Raw genomic sequence first — 17,263 nt, 5'->3', positions numbered from 1 at the left:
GTGGATGAAATGGTCAAATTCCTAGAAAAATACAAGTGCTTAGGGACTTAAAATACTGCTGGGAGGAAAATTCCCTTTTCTAATATAAGATTTAATTTACAAAAAGCTCTTGGCTGGCCCAGCTGGGGAGGCTCAGTGGTTGAGCATGACCTATGAACCAGGAGGTCATGGTTCAACTCCCAGTCAATGTATATGCCCGGGTTACAGGCTTGATGCCCAATGTGGGTCCTGCAGGAGGCAGCCGATCAATGATTCTCTCTCATCATTGATGTTTCTATCTTTCTCTCCCTCTCCCTTCCTCTCTGAAATCAATAAAAATATTTTTTTAAAGTTAAAAAAAAAAAATCTCTTGGCTCTTTGAAAGATCAACAGAGGGTATCTATGGTCTCCAGAAAGAGGAGAGATGTTTTCACAAAGATCAAACTGTTCCACTCTAAGATAATAACCTGGTCCATTCTGTAAAATAATAGGAATAGCAGATATCTCAGTCAGTTTGGGCTACTCTAATAGAGTATCATACATTGGGAGTTTATACAAACACACACACACACACACACACACACACACACACACACACATTTATTTCTCACAGTTCTGGAAACTGAAAATCCAGGATCAGAATGCCCTCATTCTCAAGTTCTGGTGAGAGCCCCCTTCCTGGTTTACAATGGCCAAGACCTCTCCCTGTACCTTCACATGGCAGACAGAGAGATCATCTCTCCTGTGTCTCTTCTTATGAAGGCACTTATCCCATTCTTGAGGGCTCTATCCTCAAGACCTAATTACCTACCATAGGTTCCACTTCCAAATACCATCACATTGCAGATTAGGGCTTCCACTCATGAAACTGGGAGACACAAACATTCAGTCCACCAATGCATCAGGTTAACAATTTATTCAGCACATTCTATGCACCCACCTAGGCAATGCAAAGGCTTTGTTTATATTAATTGTGCTTAGGTGGGAAGTGGGAGTAGTTATTATCTCCTTTTTACCAATGAGGACACTTAGTCAGAGAGGTTGAATAATTTGCCCAAGAACATAATAATGACATATCATAAAAGTGACACTAGAGCCCTTGCCAGTGTGGCTCAGTTGGTTGAGCATCATCCTGTACACTGAAAGGTCGTCAGTTCCATTCCCAGTCAGGACACATGCCTGTTGCAGGTTCAATCCCTGGTCATGGCACAAACAGAAGGCAACCGGATTGATTTTTCTCTCTCAGTCATGTTTCTCTTTCTCTCTCCGCCCTCTCCCTTTCTCTCTCTCTAAAATAAATAAAAACATCCCTGGTCAGTTTTGCTTAGTGGTTAGACTGTTGGCCCGCTGACCAAAGGGTCACAAGTTCGATTCCGGATCCAGGGCACATACTTCCTTGCAGGCAACCAATCAATGTGTCTCTTTCACATCAATGTTTCTCTCTCTCTCTCCCTCCTTCCTCTCTTCCACTCTTTCTCTACAAATCAATGGTAAAAATCTCCTCGAGTGAGGATTAAAAAAAATAAATAAAAACTTTTTTTAAGTGACACTAGGATTCAAACAGAGGCACCTAAACAGCTTCATTTCACCATCACTTATTGCAGAACTTGCACCTATACCAAGGCCTAAAAATGTATAGTGTTTTAGAGTTTACAAAATCATTTTCCTAAACATCTGATCTCCACAAAAATCCCATGAGGTCCTCAGTAGGTAATAACGAGTAATATCAAGCATATGAAATGTTCAGAAAAAATCCCCACTGTGCAGCAAGCCCGCTGTGGGTATCCTCAGACCCACGCAGTGATAGCAAGAGGGTCCTGAACCCCTACATATGTATAACACGTTTTGTGTGGGTGTGAATATGTATATTTCTCAGGAGAAAATCTCAAGAGCTGGATCAAAAATCATTGCTACATAAAGGATCTGAATACAACTTACGTAAGATACACAGATGGCCAGTGAACACATGCAAAAGCTCTTTAGTCATTAAGGAAATTCAAATCCAAGCCACAATGAGATACCTCTTCACACTACTAGGATGGCTATCATAAAAAATTCAGACAATACAAAGTGTTGGCAAGGATGGGAAGAAATTGGAATTCTCATAGATTGCTGGTATGAATGCAGAGTGGTGCAACTGCTTTGGAAAACAGTCTGACAGGTCCTCAAAAAGTTAAACACAGAATTACCATGTGATTCAGTCTTCTAGGTATCTGCCCATGAGAAATGAAACCATATATCCACACAAAAACTTGTACACCGATGTTCATAGCATCATTATTCATAATGGCCAAAAAGCAGAAACAACCTCAATATCCATTAAATGTAGAATACACAAAAGTGTGTTGTATTCATATAATGGAATATTAAATAAAAATAAAATAGTCATGCATGCTACAACATAGAAGAGCCTTGAAAACATTAAGTAAAAGAAGCTAGTTACAAAGAAAAACATATTGTTTGAGTCCATTTATATAAAACTAGAGGCCCGGTGCACAAAAATTTGTGCACTCGGGGGGGAGAGGGGGTCCCTCAGCTCGGCCTGTGCCCTCTCGCAGTCTGGGACCCCTCCGGAGATAACAACCTGCTGGCTTAGGCCTGCTCCCGGGTGGCAGAGGGCAGGCCCAATCCCTAGGTGCAGCCCCTGGTCGGGCTCAGAGCAGGGCCGATTGGGGGAGTTGGGGCGCCGCCCCTTGTCATGCACAGAGCAGGGCGGATCTGGAGGTTGCGATGCCACCCCTAGTCACGCTCAAGGTACGGCCGATTGGGAGGTTGGGGCACCGCCCCCTGTCACACTCAAGGCAGGGTCGATAGGGAATTTGCGGCGCCACCCCCTGTCATGCACAGAGCAGGGCGGATCAGGGGGTTGAGGCGCTGCCCCCTGTCATGCACAGAGCAGGGCCCATCTGGGGGGTTGGGGCTCCGTACCCTGTCACACACAGAGCAGGGCTGATCAGGAGGTTGAGGAGCTCCCCACTGTCACTCACAGAGCAGGGGCCATCAGGGGGTTAGGGCACCGGCACTGTCACACTCAGGGCAGGGCCGATGGGGAGGTTATGGCTCTACCCCGTCACACACAGAGCAGGGCCCGTGGGGGGGAGGGGCCGCCCTCTATCACCCACAGAGCAGGGCCGATCAGGGGATTGGGGCACTGCACCCTGTCACACACAGAGCAGGGTCGATCAGGGGGTTAGGGCACTGCACCCTGTCACACACAGAGCCACAGGGCGATCAGGGGGTTTGGGTGCTACCCCCTGTCACGCTGATCCCGGTGCCGGGAGGCCTCGAGGCTCCGCTGATCCCGATGCTGGGAGGCATATTACCCTTTTACTATATAGAATAGAGGCCTGGTGCACGGGTGGGGGCTGGCTGGTTTGCCCTGAAGGGTGTCCTGGATCAGGGTGGGAGTCCCCACTGGGGTGCCTGGACAGTCTGGCTGAGGGGCTGAGGGCCGTTTTCAGGCTGATGGGTGACTGAAGCTCCCAACCGCTCCTTTTTTTCTTTTTTTTTATTCTGGGCCAGCTTTAGCTCTGAGGCCTCGGCTGCTGAAAACAGGTTTCTGGCCTTTGTTTACCGTCTGTATTTGATACAATGTTGCGGTCCGGCTGGCTGAAGCCCGGCTGAGTAAAGCAGGTTTTTGGGGTTTTTTAGCTTCTATATTTGCAACATAGTTGCTTAGAGTTGCAGCTGAGAGGCCGGCAAGTCAAGCGGGGAATATTGGAGTCCTCAGTCACTGAAGCAAGCAAGCCTCATGTTAGTTTCAAGCTGCCTGGCTGCCGGCCGCCATCTTGGCTGACAGTTAATTTGCATATCTCCCTGATTAGCCAATGGGAAGGGTAGCGGTCATACGCCAATTACCATCTTTCTCTTTTATTAGATAGGATGCCCAGAATAGGCAAATCTATAGAGGCAGAAAGTAGATCAGTGCTTGCCTAGGGCTGATGGGGATAGAGAGACTGGGACAGACATCTGAGGGCTATGAGGTTTCTTTTTAAGATGATGAATGTACAACTCTGTGAATATACTAAAAGCCACTAACTTGTACACATTAAATATGTGAATTATATGATGTATGAATTATATCTCAAGAAATATCAATAAAAAAGTTAAAGGGGGAGTGGAACAGACAAAATGAGGGAAAAACCAACCCACAGTGGAAAACAAAAGACACATATATTTCTGTTCACAAGCAGAAAGCAGAAAGTTTTGTTCAACTCATAAAATGTTTAAAAACCACTAGCCGATGTAGCCCAGTGGTTGAAACATCAACCTACGAACCAGGGGTTCGATTCCAGTCAGGGCACATGCCCTGGTTTCGGCCTCGTTCCCTATTAGGGGGTGGGCAGGAGGCAGCCAATCAATGATTCTCTCTCATCATTGATGTTTCTATTTCTCTCTCCCTCTCCCTTCCTCTCTGAAATCAATTAAAATATATACTTCTAAAAATCTTTTGAAGCAACTAGTAAAATGTAAAGACCAAGAGGTTTCACAATCAGGAAAGAATCTGTACATCTGCATTTCCTTTAACAAGGAAAGGAAAAACAAAAGAAAAAAGACAATACTAGGTTTGTATTCCAACTTGGGACCAATCTGCTGGGGCCAGGTGGACAGCCATTTATCAACATAGCTTGCACTCACTAGCTCACCTTAGTCCCCACCAGGTAAGCTCTCCACTCTAGTTTGTTTTTCAGCCCCTGAGCTATTGCTTTCATCAGATTTCCAAAGGAATGTCTGACTCAGCACATGCACAGCTCTCAGAAAGAAGTGACCAGTAAATGGTGGCCATTTGCTTTATAGATAAGGAAACTGAGGTAATCTAGTTGAGGCCAAGAGGCATGTAGTCAGCAGTAAAACAACCTTTTCTGACTTTTGGCTTCATTCTTTACTCTTCCACCACCCTGCTAATATTTCTAGACAGTCTATAATTACTATGTTCTGTTCCTTTTATGGTTGCAACAGAGGGAAATCAATGAGAAAGTTAAAAACATGCTCGGCAGCCCTGACCGGTGTGGCTCAATTAGTTGGAGAGACATCTCATACACCAAAAGGTTGCGGGTTCGATTCCCAGTCAGGGCACATACCTAGGTTTCAGGTTCGGTCCCTGGTCAGGGTACATACTGGAGGCAATCGAAAGGCAGAGGATGGTGGCCCTCACTGGTTTGGCTTAGTGGATAGAGCCCCAGCCTGGGGACTGAAGAGTCCAGGGTTGATTCTGGTCAAGGGCACATGCCTGGGTTGCAGGCTCAATCCCCAGTAGGAGGTGTGCAGGAGGCAGCCGATCAATGATTCTCTCTCATCATTGATGTTTCTATCTCTCCCTCTCCCTTCCTCTCTGAAATCAATAAAAATAATATTAAAAAAAAAAAGAAAGGCAGAGTGGGAAGAGATCAACCAAAGAACTTGTATGCATATGTATAACCCATGGACAATGACAATAGGGTAGTGAAGGCCTGGGGCAGGGGGCAACTAAAAGAGGTCAATGCGAGGGTGGGGAAAGGGCAGCATATGTAATACTTTCAACAATAAAGACTTTTTTTAAAAAATAGATGTTTCTCTCTCTCTCTCTCTCTCTCTCTCTCTCTCTCTCTCTCTCTCTCTCTCCCCCTCCCTCCCTCCCTCCCTCCCACCCTCCTTTTCCCTCTCTGCAAAATCAATAAACAGGTCCTCTGGTGAGGATTTAAAAAAAAAAAAAAAGCGCGCTAGGCATTTCAAAAAGGCATGTGATATTCAGAATCTATGATCTTCTAAAGCAACAGTTTGCTTAAACCTAATAAGTCCCTTTGTTAGTGTGAACAACTTGAGTGGGACCTCTTGGCTCGTATTCCAAGACACCCTGATGCTAGGAAAATAAAGAGAAGGTTACACTTGCACCCAGAGCAGGAGGGAAACCCTAAGAGCAGGTTTTCTCCAAGGTCACCCAGCAGACCTGGTGCAGAGAGCGCACATTTCTGACAGGCAGGATGTTCCCTTCCCTGGGCGAGGTGGTTTGCTCAATTCAAAAATGATCTTTTGTAAGAAGCTCCAATTCCACAATCAGTAAAGTGAGGAGAGAAGTTTGGTTGCCCACAGCCATCCACCCCACTGGGCTTTGAGTCTGCCTGAAAGCAAATTCTGTATAGCAGTCACACATAGTTTAGGAAGAGGTAGGAAAAAACCCAACAAATTCACCAAGCTGATCTCTTCAGTCAAAACACACAGCACAGTCGCAATCTGGGATATGTAACCCTTATCTGGTCCAGGACCATTTCAGGATCCAGAGCCAGCATGCAGAGCAAATGCCAGCAAGAAAAACAGAGAGGAGATAGGAAAACGGTGGCGGTATAGACGGACGTGTCCCATGCCTTGTCCCGGAGCAGATAGGATGAGCAGCTGAAACGAGTAACATCCAGCCCGAATTGGCGGAGGAGATTCAGCTGGGAGACAGTTTGCAGCCGGGAAAGGCAGAGGACTCCAGGAGAAAGGTAAAATCAAGGCTCTGGGAAGGATAATCGGCCAGAACGCTGAGCCCAGAGGTTCAGAGGGAATCCACACGGCATGGGCTTGGGCCGTGTCCCTTGGGATGGGCGCAGTGGCAAGAAGGTACACAGAACTGCTGGTCGGCAGGGGATCCTAGATCTGGGTCCACAATCAGGAAAGGCTGAGGATTGCCGGAAGAAGAGGAGTGCGCAGAGGTTCAGCCTCTCTGGCCTTTGTGGCTTGTGCCTTTCTTCATAGAGCCTAGTTCATAGAACTTTTCGGATACAGACACTTACCCATGGCTGGAGCGTGGGAGAAGGTGTGGTATTGTGGAATCTGGGGACAGAGGAGGATCCAGGAGAAGTGACAGTGAGTGTGGTGCTGAGTCATGCCTGAGCCTGGGACTTGGGCAGCCATTTTGTCCTGAAGAGATAACCCCTCCCTCTAGTATCCAGGCAACTAATACAGCCACACCCAGATTCCACCCTGAATGGTAAAAGGATTAAAAACAAAACAAAACAGCCCTAGCCATCTTGGCTCAGTGGATAGAGCGTCAGCCTGCAGACTGAAGGGTCCCAGGTTCGATTCCGGCCAAGGGCACATGCCTGGGTTTCAGGCTCAATCCCCAGTAGGGGGTGTGCAGGAGGCAGCCGATCAATGATTCTCTCTCATCATTGATGTTTCTATTTCTCTCTCCCTCTCCCTTCCTCTCTGAAATCAATAAAGAAATATATTTAAAAAAATAAAAGAGAGAAACCAAGATGGCGGCATAGGTAAACACCAGAAATTGCTGCCTCCCACAACAACTTCAAAAATACAACGAAAAGACAAAAAGGACATCATCCAGAACTACAGGAAGGCTGGCTGAGTGGACATTCTACAACTAGAAGAAAAGAGAAAAGCACACTGAGACTCAGAGGAACTGCGGAAGTAAAGTGCAGAGGTACGGAGGCTCAAGCGTGCTTGGAAAGGGGCTGGCACCTGAGGACGCGGCTGTCTTTTTGAATCTGGAGGGAGTCACAAGCTCCCAACTGCTCTGAACTCCAGTTCCAGGTGAGTCTCTGGGGACCCAGGACTCATAAGGGGAGAAACTGGACTGTCTGGCAGCAGGCAGAACTCGGAATTTGAGGGCGGCTTTCCCTCAGAGGTGCTTGCAGCAATTACCGGGACACTGAGACTCGGGCCCCTTAGGGCAGGGCTGAGGATCAGCCATAGCTGCTTGCTCCACCCTGTTGTTTCCCTGAGACCCCGCCCCACCCAGGCTGCGGCAGAGGCTTTTGCATATGAATGCTCTGGCCCTTTGCAATCTGAAAATTACCTAAAAAATTGCAGCTGGGTCAGACAGACCCAGAACTTCCAAGAGAAGGCCCAAGGCCCCACAGCAGCTTGCATTGCTTCACAGCTGGGCCTCATCTGGGCACCTCCAAACCCCAAAAAAGGAAGGGGAATCTGCAGATCTCTTTGTAGCTCCTGCTTGGTAGCCTCAGGCAGAGGCTAAATTAGCACCTCCTTAGATCCAAGAGCCAGTGTACCCAGTGGTCAGAGTGGGACCATCCAGATTACAACTCCTCTGATCCATAAGGGACACATTCAGTGGGCAGACTCAGTGAGCACCAAAGCCCCACTTAAGCAAGTCTTGCCCCAGAAGAGTGTCTTCAGCACAGAAGTTCTCCCACTGCAGACACAGCTGATTCTCACAGCCAATTGGCCTGGAGGTCAATTCCTCCCAGTGATAACTACAACAATCAAGGCTTAACTACAACAAGACTACAACAAGACTGTGCACATAGCCCACAAAGGGGTGCACCAAGAGTGTCCACCTCAGGTAATTGGGGAGGCTGAGCCACTGGGCCCTATAGGACACCTAGCACACAAAACCACTCTACCAACACAGGGAAGCATAAAAAATGCAGAGACAAAGAAACAGGTCACAAATGACAGAAATGGAGGAAAGCAAATGACTGGATATAGAGTTCAAAACCACGGTTATAAGGTTTTTCAAGAACTTTCTAGAAACTGCTGATAAATTTAGTGAGACCCTGGAGGATATGAAAAAAGACCAACTAGAAATTAAGCATACACTGACTGAAATAAAGAATAATATACAGAGATCCAACAGCAGACAAAAGGATCCCAAGAATCGAGTCAAAGATTTGAAAACCTAATTGAAGAAATAATGACAGAAAACTTCCCCCACCTGGTGAAAGAAATAGACTTACAAGTCCAGGAAGCACAGAGAACCCCAAACAAAAGGAATCCAAAGAGGACCACACCAAGAGACATCATAATTAAAATGCCAAGAGCAAAAGACAAAGAGAGAATCTTAAAAGCAGCAAGAGAAAGAAACTCAGTTACCTACAAGGGAGTACCCATATGACTGTCAGCTGATTTCTCAACAGAAACTTTGCAGGCCAGAAGGGAGTGGCAAGAAATATTCAAAGTGATGAATAGCAAGAACCTACAACCAAGATTACTTTATCCAGCAAAGCTATCATTCAGAATTGAAGGTCAGATAAAGAGCTTCACAGATAAGGAAAAGCTAAAGGAGTTCATCACCACCAAACCAGTATAATATGAAATGCTGAAAGGTATTCTTTAAGAAGAGGAAGAAGAAAAAGGTAAAGATAAAAATAATGAACAGCAAATACACATCTATCAACAAGTGAATCTAAAAATCAAGTGAATAAAAAATCTGATGAACAGAGTAAACTGGTGAATATAATAGAACCAGGGGCATGGAAAGGGAGTGGACTGACAATTCTTGGAGGGAAAGGGGTGTGGGGGGTGCAGGAAGAGACTGGACAAAAATCATACACCTATGGATGAGGACAGTGGGAGGGGTAAGGGCAGAGGATGGGGTGAGAACTGGGTGGAGGAGAGCTATGGGGGGGAAAAAGGAGGAACAACTGTAATAATCTGAACAATAAAGATTTAATTTTAAAAAAGTAATAAATAAATAAATAAATATAAAAACAAAACAAAACAAACAAACAAAAAACTAAATAGTCCCTGAGAGCACAAAGGGGCTGGATTAAAGAGAGACTTTCCATCCCAGCAATCAAAACCTGAGAAACACTACAGTACAGTAATCCTATCTAATATAAGAGAAACATGGTAATTGGCGTACAACCGCTACCCTTCCCATCGGCTAATCAGGGCCATATGCAAATTAACTGTCAGCCAAGATGCCAGCCGGCAGCCAGGCAGTTTGAAACTAACATGAGGCTTGCTTGCTTCAGTGACGGAGGAAACCAATGTTCCCCCGCCTGCCTTGCAGGCCTCTAAGCCTGCAGTTTGAAACATTTTAACAAATATAGAAGCTAAAAAAAACCCCAGAAACCAGCTTTCAGCGAGCTGGGATCTCAGAGCTGGAGCCAGAGCTGGAGTTATACATTGTTTTGAACCGAAACAAACTAGATACCTACTTTCAGCAGTGAAGGCCTAAGAGCTGGAGCCTCAGAGCTAAAGCTGGCCCAGAATTAAAAAAAAAAGAAAAAAAGGAGCGGTCGGTAGCTTCCATCACCCGCCAGCCTGAAAACAGCCCTCAGCCCCTCACCCAGACTGGCCAGGCACCCCAGTGGGGACTCCCACCCTGAAGGGTGTGTGACCAGCTGCAAACAGCCATCATCCCCTCACCCAGGCTGGCCAGGCACCCCAGTGGGGACCCCCACCCTGATCCAGGACACCCTTCAGGGCAAACCAGCCAGCCCCACCCATGCACCAGGCCTCTACCCTATATAGTAAAAGGGTAATATGCCTCCCAGCACCGGGATCAGCGTGACAGGGGGCAGCGCCCAAACCCCCTGATCGCCCTGCGGATCTGTGTGTGACAGGGGGCGGGGCCACAACCTCCCTATCCACCCTGCTCTGTTCCTGACAGGGGAAGGTGCCCCAACCTCCTGATCAGCCCTGCTCTGTGCCTGATACGGGGGAGCTCCCCAACCTCTGATCGCCCTGTGGCTCTGTGTGTGACAGGGTGCGGCGCCCCAACCCCCTGATCCGCCCTGCTCTGTGTGTGACAGGGGGCGGCGCCCCAACTCCCCTATCGGCCCTACTCTCTGAGTGATAGGGGGGAGCTCCTCAATCCCCTGATGGGCTCTGCTCTGTACGTGACAGGGGGGAGCTCCCCAACCCCCTGATGGGCCCTGCTCTGTGCGTGACAGGGGGGAGCTCCCCAACACCCCTGATGGGCCCTGCTCTGTGCGTGACAGGGGGCAGCACCCCAACCCCCGGATTGGCCCTGCTCTGTGCGTGACAGGGGGTGGCGCCGCAACCTCCCCATTGACCCTGCCTTGAGTGTGACGGGGTGGTGCCCCAACCCCCCAATCGGCCCTGCTCTGAGCCCCACCAGGGGCTGCACCTAGGGATTGGGCCTGCCCTCTGCCACCTGGGAGCAGGCCTAAGCCAGCAGGGCGTTATCTCCCGAGGGGTCCCAGACTGCGAGAGGGCACAGGCCCCCCACCCCCCCACCCGAGTGCACAAATTTTTGTGCACTGGACCTCTAGTATATATATATTATTATATATATATAATCTCCTTTTCTTTCTTTTTCTTTTCTCTCTTATCTTTCTTGCTCTCTTCGATATCATTTATGCTCTCTTTTCTCGCCCCTAATTCTCTTTTCTCAGGTGGTCACTTATAGTGGGGTTATTATTGTCGTGAGTGCATTCGTGCTTTGGTCCCTTCGTGTTGTGTCTTGTCAAGGTGAATTTTATCCTGTCTGGCCAGGTGCTAGAGAGTGAGCCTCATAACCAGACACCTGGAGAGGAAACTCCATCCACAAACGGGTCAATAACACCCCAGGCCCAACTACAGAGGCAGGAAGAAGGCGGCAATGAGGGAGAGAGCGTGAGTCAGTGAGGGACCAAAAGAGGAGTGTGCAGTCAGGTGGGATGTGTGTGTGTATGTGAGTGAGGCACAGATAGATCCCGCAGGGCCTTCGGGGTCAGGCTAAATGGGCTCGCCTAACTAGGCAGTCTCTGCTACCGTGTAAGCAGTTCCAGGAGGCCGGCTCGTCCCCAGAAGCTTAGCGTTTTTAAGGGGAGAGCTGCTGTAACTGGGAGCCAGGCCTCACCCCCACCCAGGGTGCCCTCAGATAACACCTGGGACTCTACAGACACCCCTGCCAGGGACCTGCTACCTCAGCTGTGGTCCCACGGTCAACAAGTCTCCAGACACAGGCTCCTGTGAGTTCTGAAGCGTGTTCCCCTCTGACCGGCCCAACTCAGCCCAGGGGACTGCAACCACGAAAGCAGCAGACACGTGAGCAGCCCCCTATGAACAGCTCTACTCCAACAAACTAGACAACCTGGAGGAAATGGACAAATTCCTAGAAAAATACAACCTTCCAAAACTCAATCAGGAAGAATCTAAAAATCTCAATAGGCCAATAACTATGGAAGAAATTGAAGCAGTCATCAAAAAGCTTCCAGCAAACAAAAGCCCAGGGCCAGATGGCTTCACAGGGGAGTTTTACCAAACATTCAAGGAAGAACTAAAACCTATCCTCCTCAGACTACTACAAAAAATTCAAGGGGAAGGAACACTTCCAAGCTCATTCTATGAAGCCAGCATCACCCTCATACCAAAACCAGGTAAAGACAACACAATGAAAGAGAATTACAGGCCAATATCCCTCATGAACATAGATGCCAAAATCCTCAACAAAATCTTAGCAAATCGGATCCAGCAGTACATCAGAAAGATCATACACCATGACCAAGTAGGATTTATCCCAGGGATGCAAGGATGGTACAATATCCGCAAATCAATAAACGTGATACATCACATAAACAAATTGAGAGAAAAAAACCACATAGTCATATCAATTGATGCAGAAAAAGCATTTGACAAAATCCAACACCCTTTCTTGATAAAAACTCTCAGCAAGGTGGGAATAGAAGGATCATACCTCAACATAATAAAAGCCATATATGACAAACCCACAGCCAACATCATACTTAATGGGCAAAAACTAAAACCATTTCCCCTAAGAACAGGAACAAAACAGGGATGCCCACTCTCACCACTCCTGTTCGACATAGTACTGGAAGTATTAGCCATTGTGATTAGACAAGAAGAAGAAATAAAAGGCATCCAAATTGGAAAAGAAGAAGTAAAGCTGTCCTTATTCGCAGATGACATGATATTGTACATAAAAAACCCTAAAGACTCCATCAAAAAAACTATTAGACTTAATAAATGAATTCTGCAATGTAGCAGGATACAAAATTAACACCAAGAAATCTATGGCATTTCTAACACCAATAGTGAACTTACAGAAAGAGAGACTAAAAAAGCAATCCCATTTACCATCATACCAAAAAAATTAAGCTACCTAGGAATAAACTTAACTAAAGACATCTACTCAGAAAACTACAGGACATTGAAAAAAGAGATAGAGGAAGACATAAACAGATGAAAGAACATACTGTGTTAATGGATTGGTAGAATCAACATCATTAAAATGTCCATACTACCCCAAAGCAATCTATAAATTCACCTCACTTCCCATTAAAATACCAACGGCATATTTCACAGACCTAGAACAAACTCTCCAAAAATTCATCTGGAATAAAAAAAAGACCCCAAATAGCTGCAGCGATCCTGAGAAAGAAGAACAAAGTAGGTGGGATCTCAATACCAGATATCAAACTGTATTACAAAGCCACTGTTCTCAAAACTGCCTGGTACTGGTACAAGAACAGACATATAGATCAATGGAATAGAACAGAGAGCCCAGAAATTGACCCGAACCAATATGCTCAATTAATATTTGACAAAGGAGGCAAGAACATACAATGGAGTCAAGACAGTCTCTTCAATAAATGGTGTGGGAAAATTGGACAGATACATGCAAGAAAATGAAACTAGACCACCAACTTATACCATACACAAAAATAAACTCAAAATGGATAAAGGAGTTAAATGTAAGATGGGAAACCATAAAAATTCTAGAAGAATCCAAAGGCAACAAAATCTCAGACATATGCTGAAGCAATTTCTTCACTGATACAGCTCCTAGGGCATTGGAAACTAAAGAGAAAATAAACAAATGGGACTACATCAAAATAAAAAGCTTCTGCACAGCAAAAGAAACCATCAACAAAATAACAAGAAAGCCCACTGCATGGGAGTACATATTTGCAAATGTTATCACTGATAAGGGTTTAATCTCCAACAAAGGGAACTCATACAACTTAACAAAAGGAAGTTAAACAATCCAATCAAAAAATGGGCAAAGGATCTAAATAGACACTTTTCAAAAGAGGACATTCAGAAAGCCAAGAGACATGAAAACATGCTCAAAGTCACTAATCATCCGAGAGATGCAAATCAAAACAACAGTGAGGTACCATCTCACACCTGTCAGACTGGCTATCATCAACAAATCAACAAACAACAAGTGCTGGAGAGGATGTGGAGAAAAAAGAACACTGGTGCACTGCTGGTGGGAATGCAGACTGGTGCAGCCACTATGGAAGACAGTATGGAGTTTCCTCAAAAAGTTAAAAATGGAACTCCCATTTGACTCTGTGATCCCTCTTCTAGGAGTATATCCCAAGAAACCAGAAACACCAATCAGAAAGGATATATGCACCCCTATGTTCATAGCAGCACAATTCACCATAGCTAAGATCTGGAAACAGCCTAAGTGCCCATCAGTAGATGAATGGATTAGAAAACTGTGGTACATCTACACGATAGAATACTATGCTGCTGTAAAAAAAGAATTCTTACCATTTGCAACGGCATGGATGGAACTGGAGAGCATTATACTAAGTGAAATAAGCCAGTCAGAGAAAGATAAATACCACATGATCTCACTCATTTGTGGATTATAGAGAACAACATAGACTGATGAAAAGGGACAGACCCAAAGACTGAGAAACAGCGATCAGGCTATCAATCCCTAGAAGGAAAGTAGGGGAGGGCGGGGGTAAGGGGAAGAGATCAACCGAAGGACTTGTATACATGTATGTAAGCCAAACCAATGGACATGGACAACAGGGGGATGGGAGCATGAGTGTGTGTGTGTGGGGGGGGGGGTTAATGGGGGGGATGAGGACACATTTGTAATACCTTAACTAATAATAATAACAATAATAATAATAATAATAATAATAAAAGAATTCTTACCATTTGCAATGGCATGGATGGAACTGGAGAGCATTATGCTAAGTGAAATAAGCCAGTCAATGAAGGAAAAATACCACATGATCTCACTCACTCATGGATAATAAAGACCATTATAAACTGATGAACAAAAATAGATACAGAGGCAGAGCAGCATCAAACAGACTGTCAAACTACAGTGGGAAGGCCGGGGAGGGTTGGAGGGTGGTGGGGAGGGAGGGAGGGTAAGAGATCAACCGAAGGACTTGTATGCATGCATATAAGCATAACCAATGGACACAAGACACTGGGCAGTTGGGGAGGGCGGGGGAATGGGGGGGGGGTGGAAAGGAGACATATGTAATACTCTTTGTAATACTTTTAGCAATAAAACAAAATTTAAAAAAATAAAAACAGAGAAAGCACCTGTCCGTGCTACCGAATAAATGACTTCGTTTCCCATCATAATGGACAGGGATGCTCTTGAAGAGACAGGTGCTTGCAACCCCTGAGAAAGAATGCAATCTCTGAGGCAAACACAGACCATCTCACTGCTCCCAACTGCATGTCACTCAGAAGCAGTCCCTCCAAAATAGTCATGGAGTTTATCTGTAAACAACAGAGATATGGAAATACCAACACTCATGAAGAAAAAGGAAAAACAGCGCTGGGCTGCACCCAACAACGGGACCCACTCAACGTTCTGGTGCCAAGTCCATCAGAAGGAAGTTTCCAGGGCAGGCCACTGCTACGCCACTACACAACCCCAAAAAGTCATGGATTCCAGGCAAAAGTGGAACCCAGCTGGAAGCAGTTCAATCGCTGTATTCAGAGTTTAGGGCAAATCACCTTATGGATTTTGTGTGGAAAACCTCTTTTTTCCTTAATTGTGGTAAAATACACATAATGCAGAATTCACCCTCTTCACCAGTTTTAAGAGTACAGCTTGGTATAGTTAACGATATTTACATATCTTTAACAAAGTTCTCCTGGGCTTCATTTTCCTCCCCTGCTGTAAACCATTGAGGGAGTGGCGGGGGGGGGGGGGGGGGGGTTGATAGGTAAACCTCATAGGATTATTGCCAGGATGAAATAAGTCACAAACCCTTGCCACCTGCTAAATATGTTAGGCATTATTAGAAGTACATTGCACATAGAGCATCTCATTTAATCTTCAAATTATAACTATGATCCCGTTTTCCAGACGAGGAAGCCAAAGCACCGAGGTTAAGCAACTTGCCCAGGATCATAGCTAGTGGTGGAGCTGGGGAAACGAATTCAGGTGATGTGGCTCCAAAGAAAACGCCCTTAACAACCAGACTCTGCCGAAAGGAGCGCGCACGTTTGCTAAGCACCTGGTAATAGGCCTAAAACGCAATGTGCTCAATAAATAGTACATGCACATGCCCTGTGCCAGTCCAGACAAAATATGTAAAGTGACAGCCAGGGTGAGGTTTGACCGCGTTATCGGAAACCAAGGCCCGACCGGGGTCTCCACCCCTCTCCCTACTCCCCGAAGCTCACTTCTTTCCTCGGCGTCTCCAGCCGCAGCGGCCGCCCTCCCTCTCCGAGCCCCGGGAACTAACTGTGGCGCTGGGCGCCAGCTGCGGAGGGAACCCCGCGCGCGGAACTTGAGGCTGCGAGTTCCCGGCGGCGCCAGGGAGGGGGCCGGGCGGCGGGGAGGGGCGGTGTTTACCTGGCCCTGCGCTCCCATGGCTGCGGGACCCCGGCGCCGGGCGCGCGGGGACGCTCAGTCTAGCGCCCCGGCCGCTCCGCACCGCACCTTCCCGGCTCCCCGCTCCCGGCTCGGCACGTCCGGCCTCCTCTGCCGCCGGTCGTAGCGGAACCGGGGTCTTGTCCGCGCCGCCTGAGCTGAACCCCCGGCCCCGTTAGGTTTCCGTCCGACCCGGCTCCGCGCGAGCCCCGTTCCCGCGCCCCGGACGCGCCCCTGAGTGCGTGCCCCACGTTGCCGGAAACCCCAGCGAGGATCGGACCCGAGGGCTGGAAGGGGCATTCCGTTCGTCCCAGCAATGCCAGATCCCGGGGAGATAGCAGTGCGTCTGACCCAGCCCCGGGGGCCCGCGCTCGGGGCGGGGAAAGCGCCCTCGGCCCTCGGCGTGGCCGGCGCCCCGAGTCCCGCGTACCTGCGAGCGCCCCGCGGCAGGTCGGGCTCTCATCGCGGACTTGCGGCCACCTCCACCGAAGCCTGAGCTGGGTCTGCGAGTTGTGGAGTCAGACCTGGGCTCCACCTCCACGCGCTGCCTTCTCCGGCCCCGTACTTTTGTCACAATACCTTGTGGCCTCGGTTACCTCTTGTTGGAGAGGAGGCGATTCCGATCTTATCTACCTCGAAGGAATATCGGGTGGGTCGAATGGGACGTTGACTCTCATCCCAGGTTTATCTTACGGTTTCGCCTTGTGCTCGCTGAGTCCGTGGTGAGGGAGGACCGAGGGGATGCGGCCACGCAGCTGGACTACCTCGGCGGTAACTGGTTGTGGAAAGTGGCCTCTAGGCCAGAGTTCTTATCTCTGCGCTGGGAATGATGATGAATAGGCTCACCTTCCTCAGGTTATACTGAACAAAGGACATCAATAAGGTACCATGCAAATGCTTTCCTGATTTCTGTTATTTTTGTGGGTTCCTCTGGCTAGGTAATCTTTTGTTTGTTTGTTTTTTGTTACCCTCACATGAGGATATTATTTCCATTGCTTT

General features: G+C 47.4%; 1 protein-coding gene across 17 annotated transcripts in view; it reads right to left on the bottom strand.

Moving 5' to 3' along the window:
* The window catches only part of TRPM6 (transient receptor potential cation channel subfamily M member 6), a 121,526-nt gene extending 104,562 nt beyond the window's left edge, over positions 1-16,964 (bottom strand). For 12 of the 17 annotated variants that reach the window (XR_004971271.1, XM_036330811.1, XM_036330816.1 and 9 more), the window contains exon 1: positions 16,695-16,848. Coding sequence is in view for 14 of the 17 variants with exons in the window: in XM_036330811.1 (XP_036186704.1) it covers positions 16,695-16,727 (33 nt within the window). In the remaining 3 variants the exon portion in view is untranslated. The other 5 variants (XM_036330820.1, XM_036330814.1, XM_036330821.1 and 2 more) reach the window with 5 other exon arrangements.
* Positions 16,965-17,263: the final 299 nt, after the last annotated feature.

The sequence above is a fragment of the Myotis myotis genome, unplaced genomic scaffold, assembly GCF_014108235.1.
Source record: "Myotis myotis isolate mMyoMyo1 unplaced genomic scaffold, mMyoMyo1.p scaffold_m19_p_12, whole genome shotgun sequence".
NCBI classification, from domain to species: Eukaryota; Metazoa; Chordata; class Mammalia; order Chiroptera; family Vespertilionidae; genus Myotis; species Myotis myotis.
The sequence above is the reverse complement of the archived record's forward strand: the minus strand, read 5'-3'. Positions and strand labels throughout refer to the sequence as shown.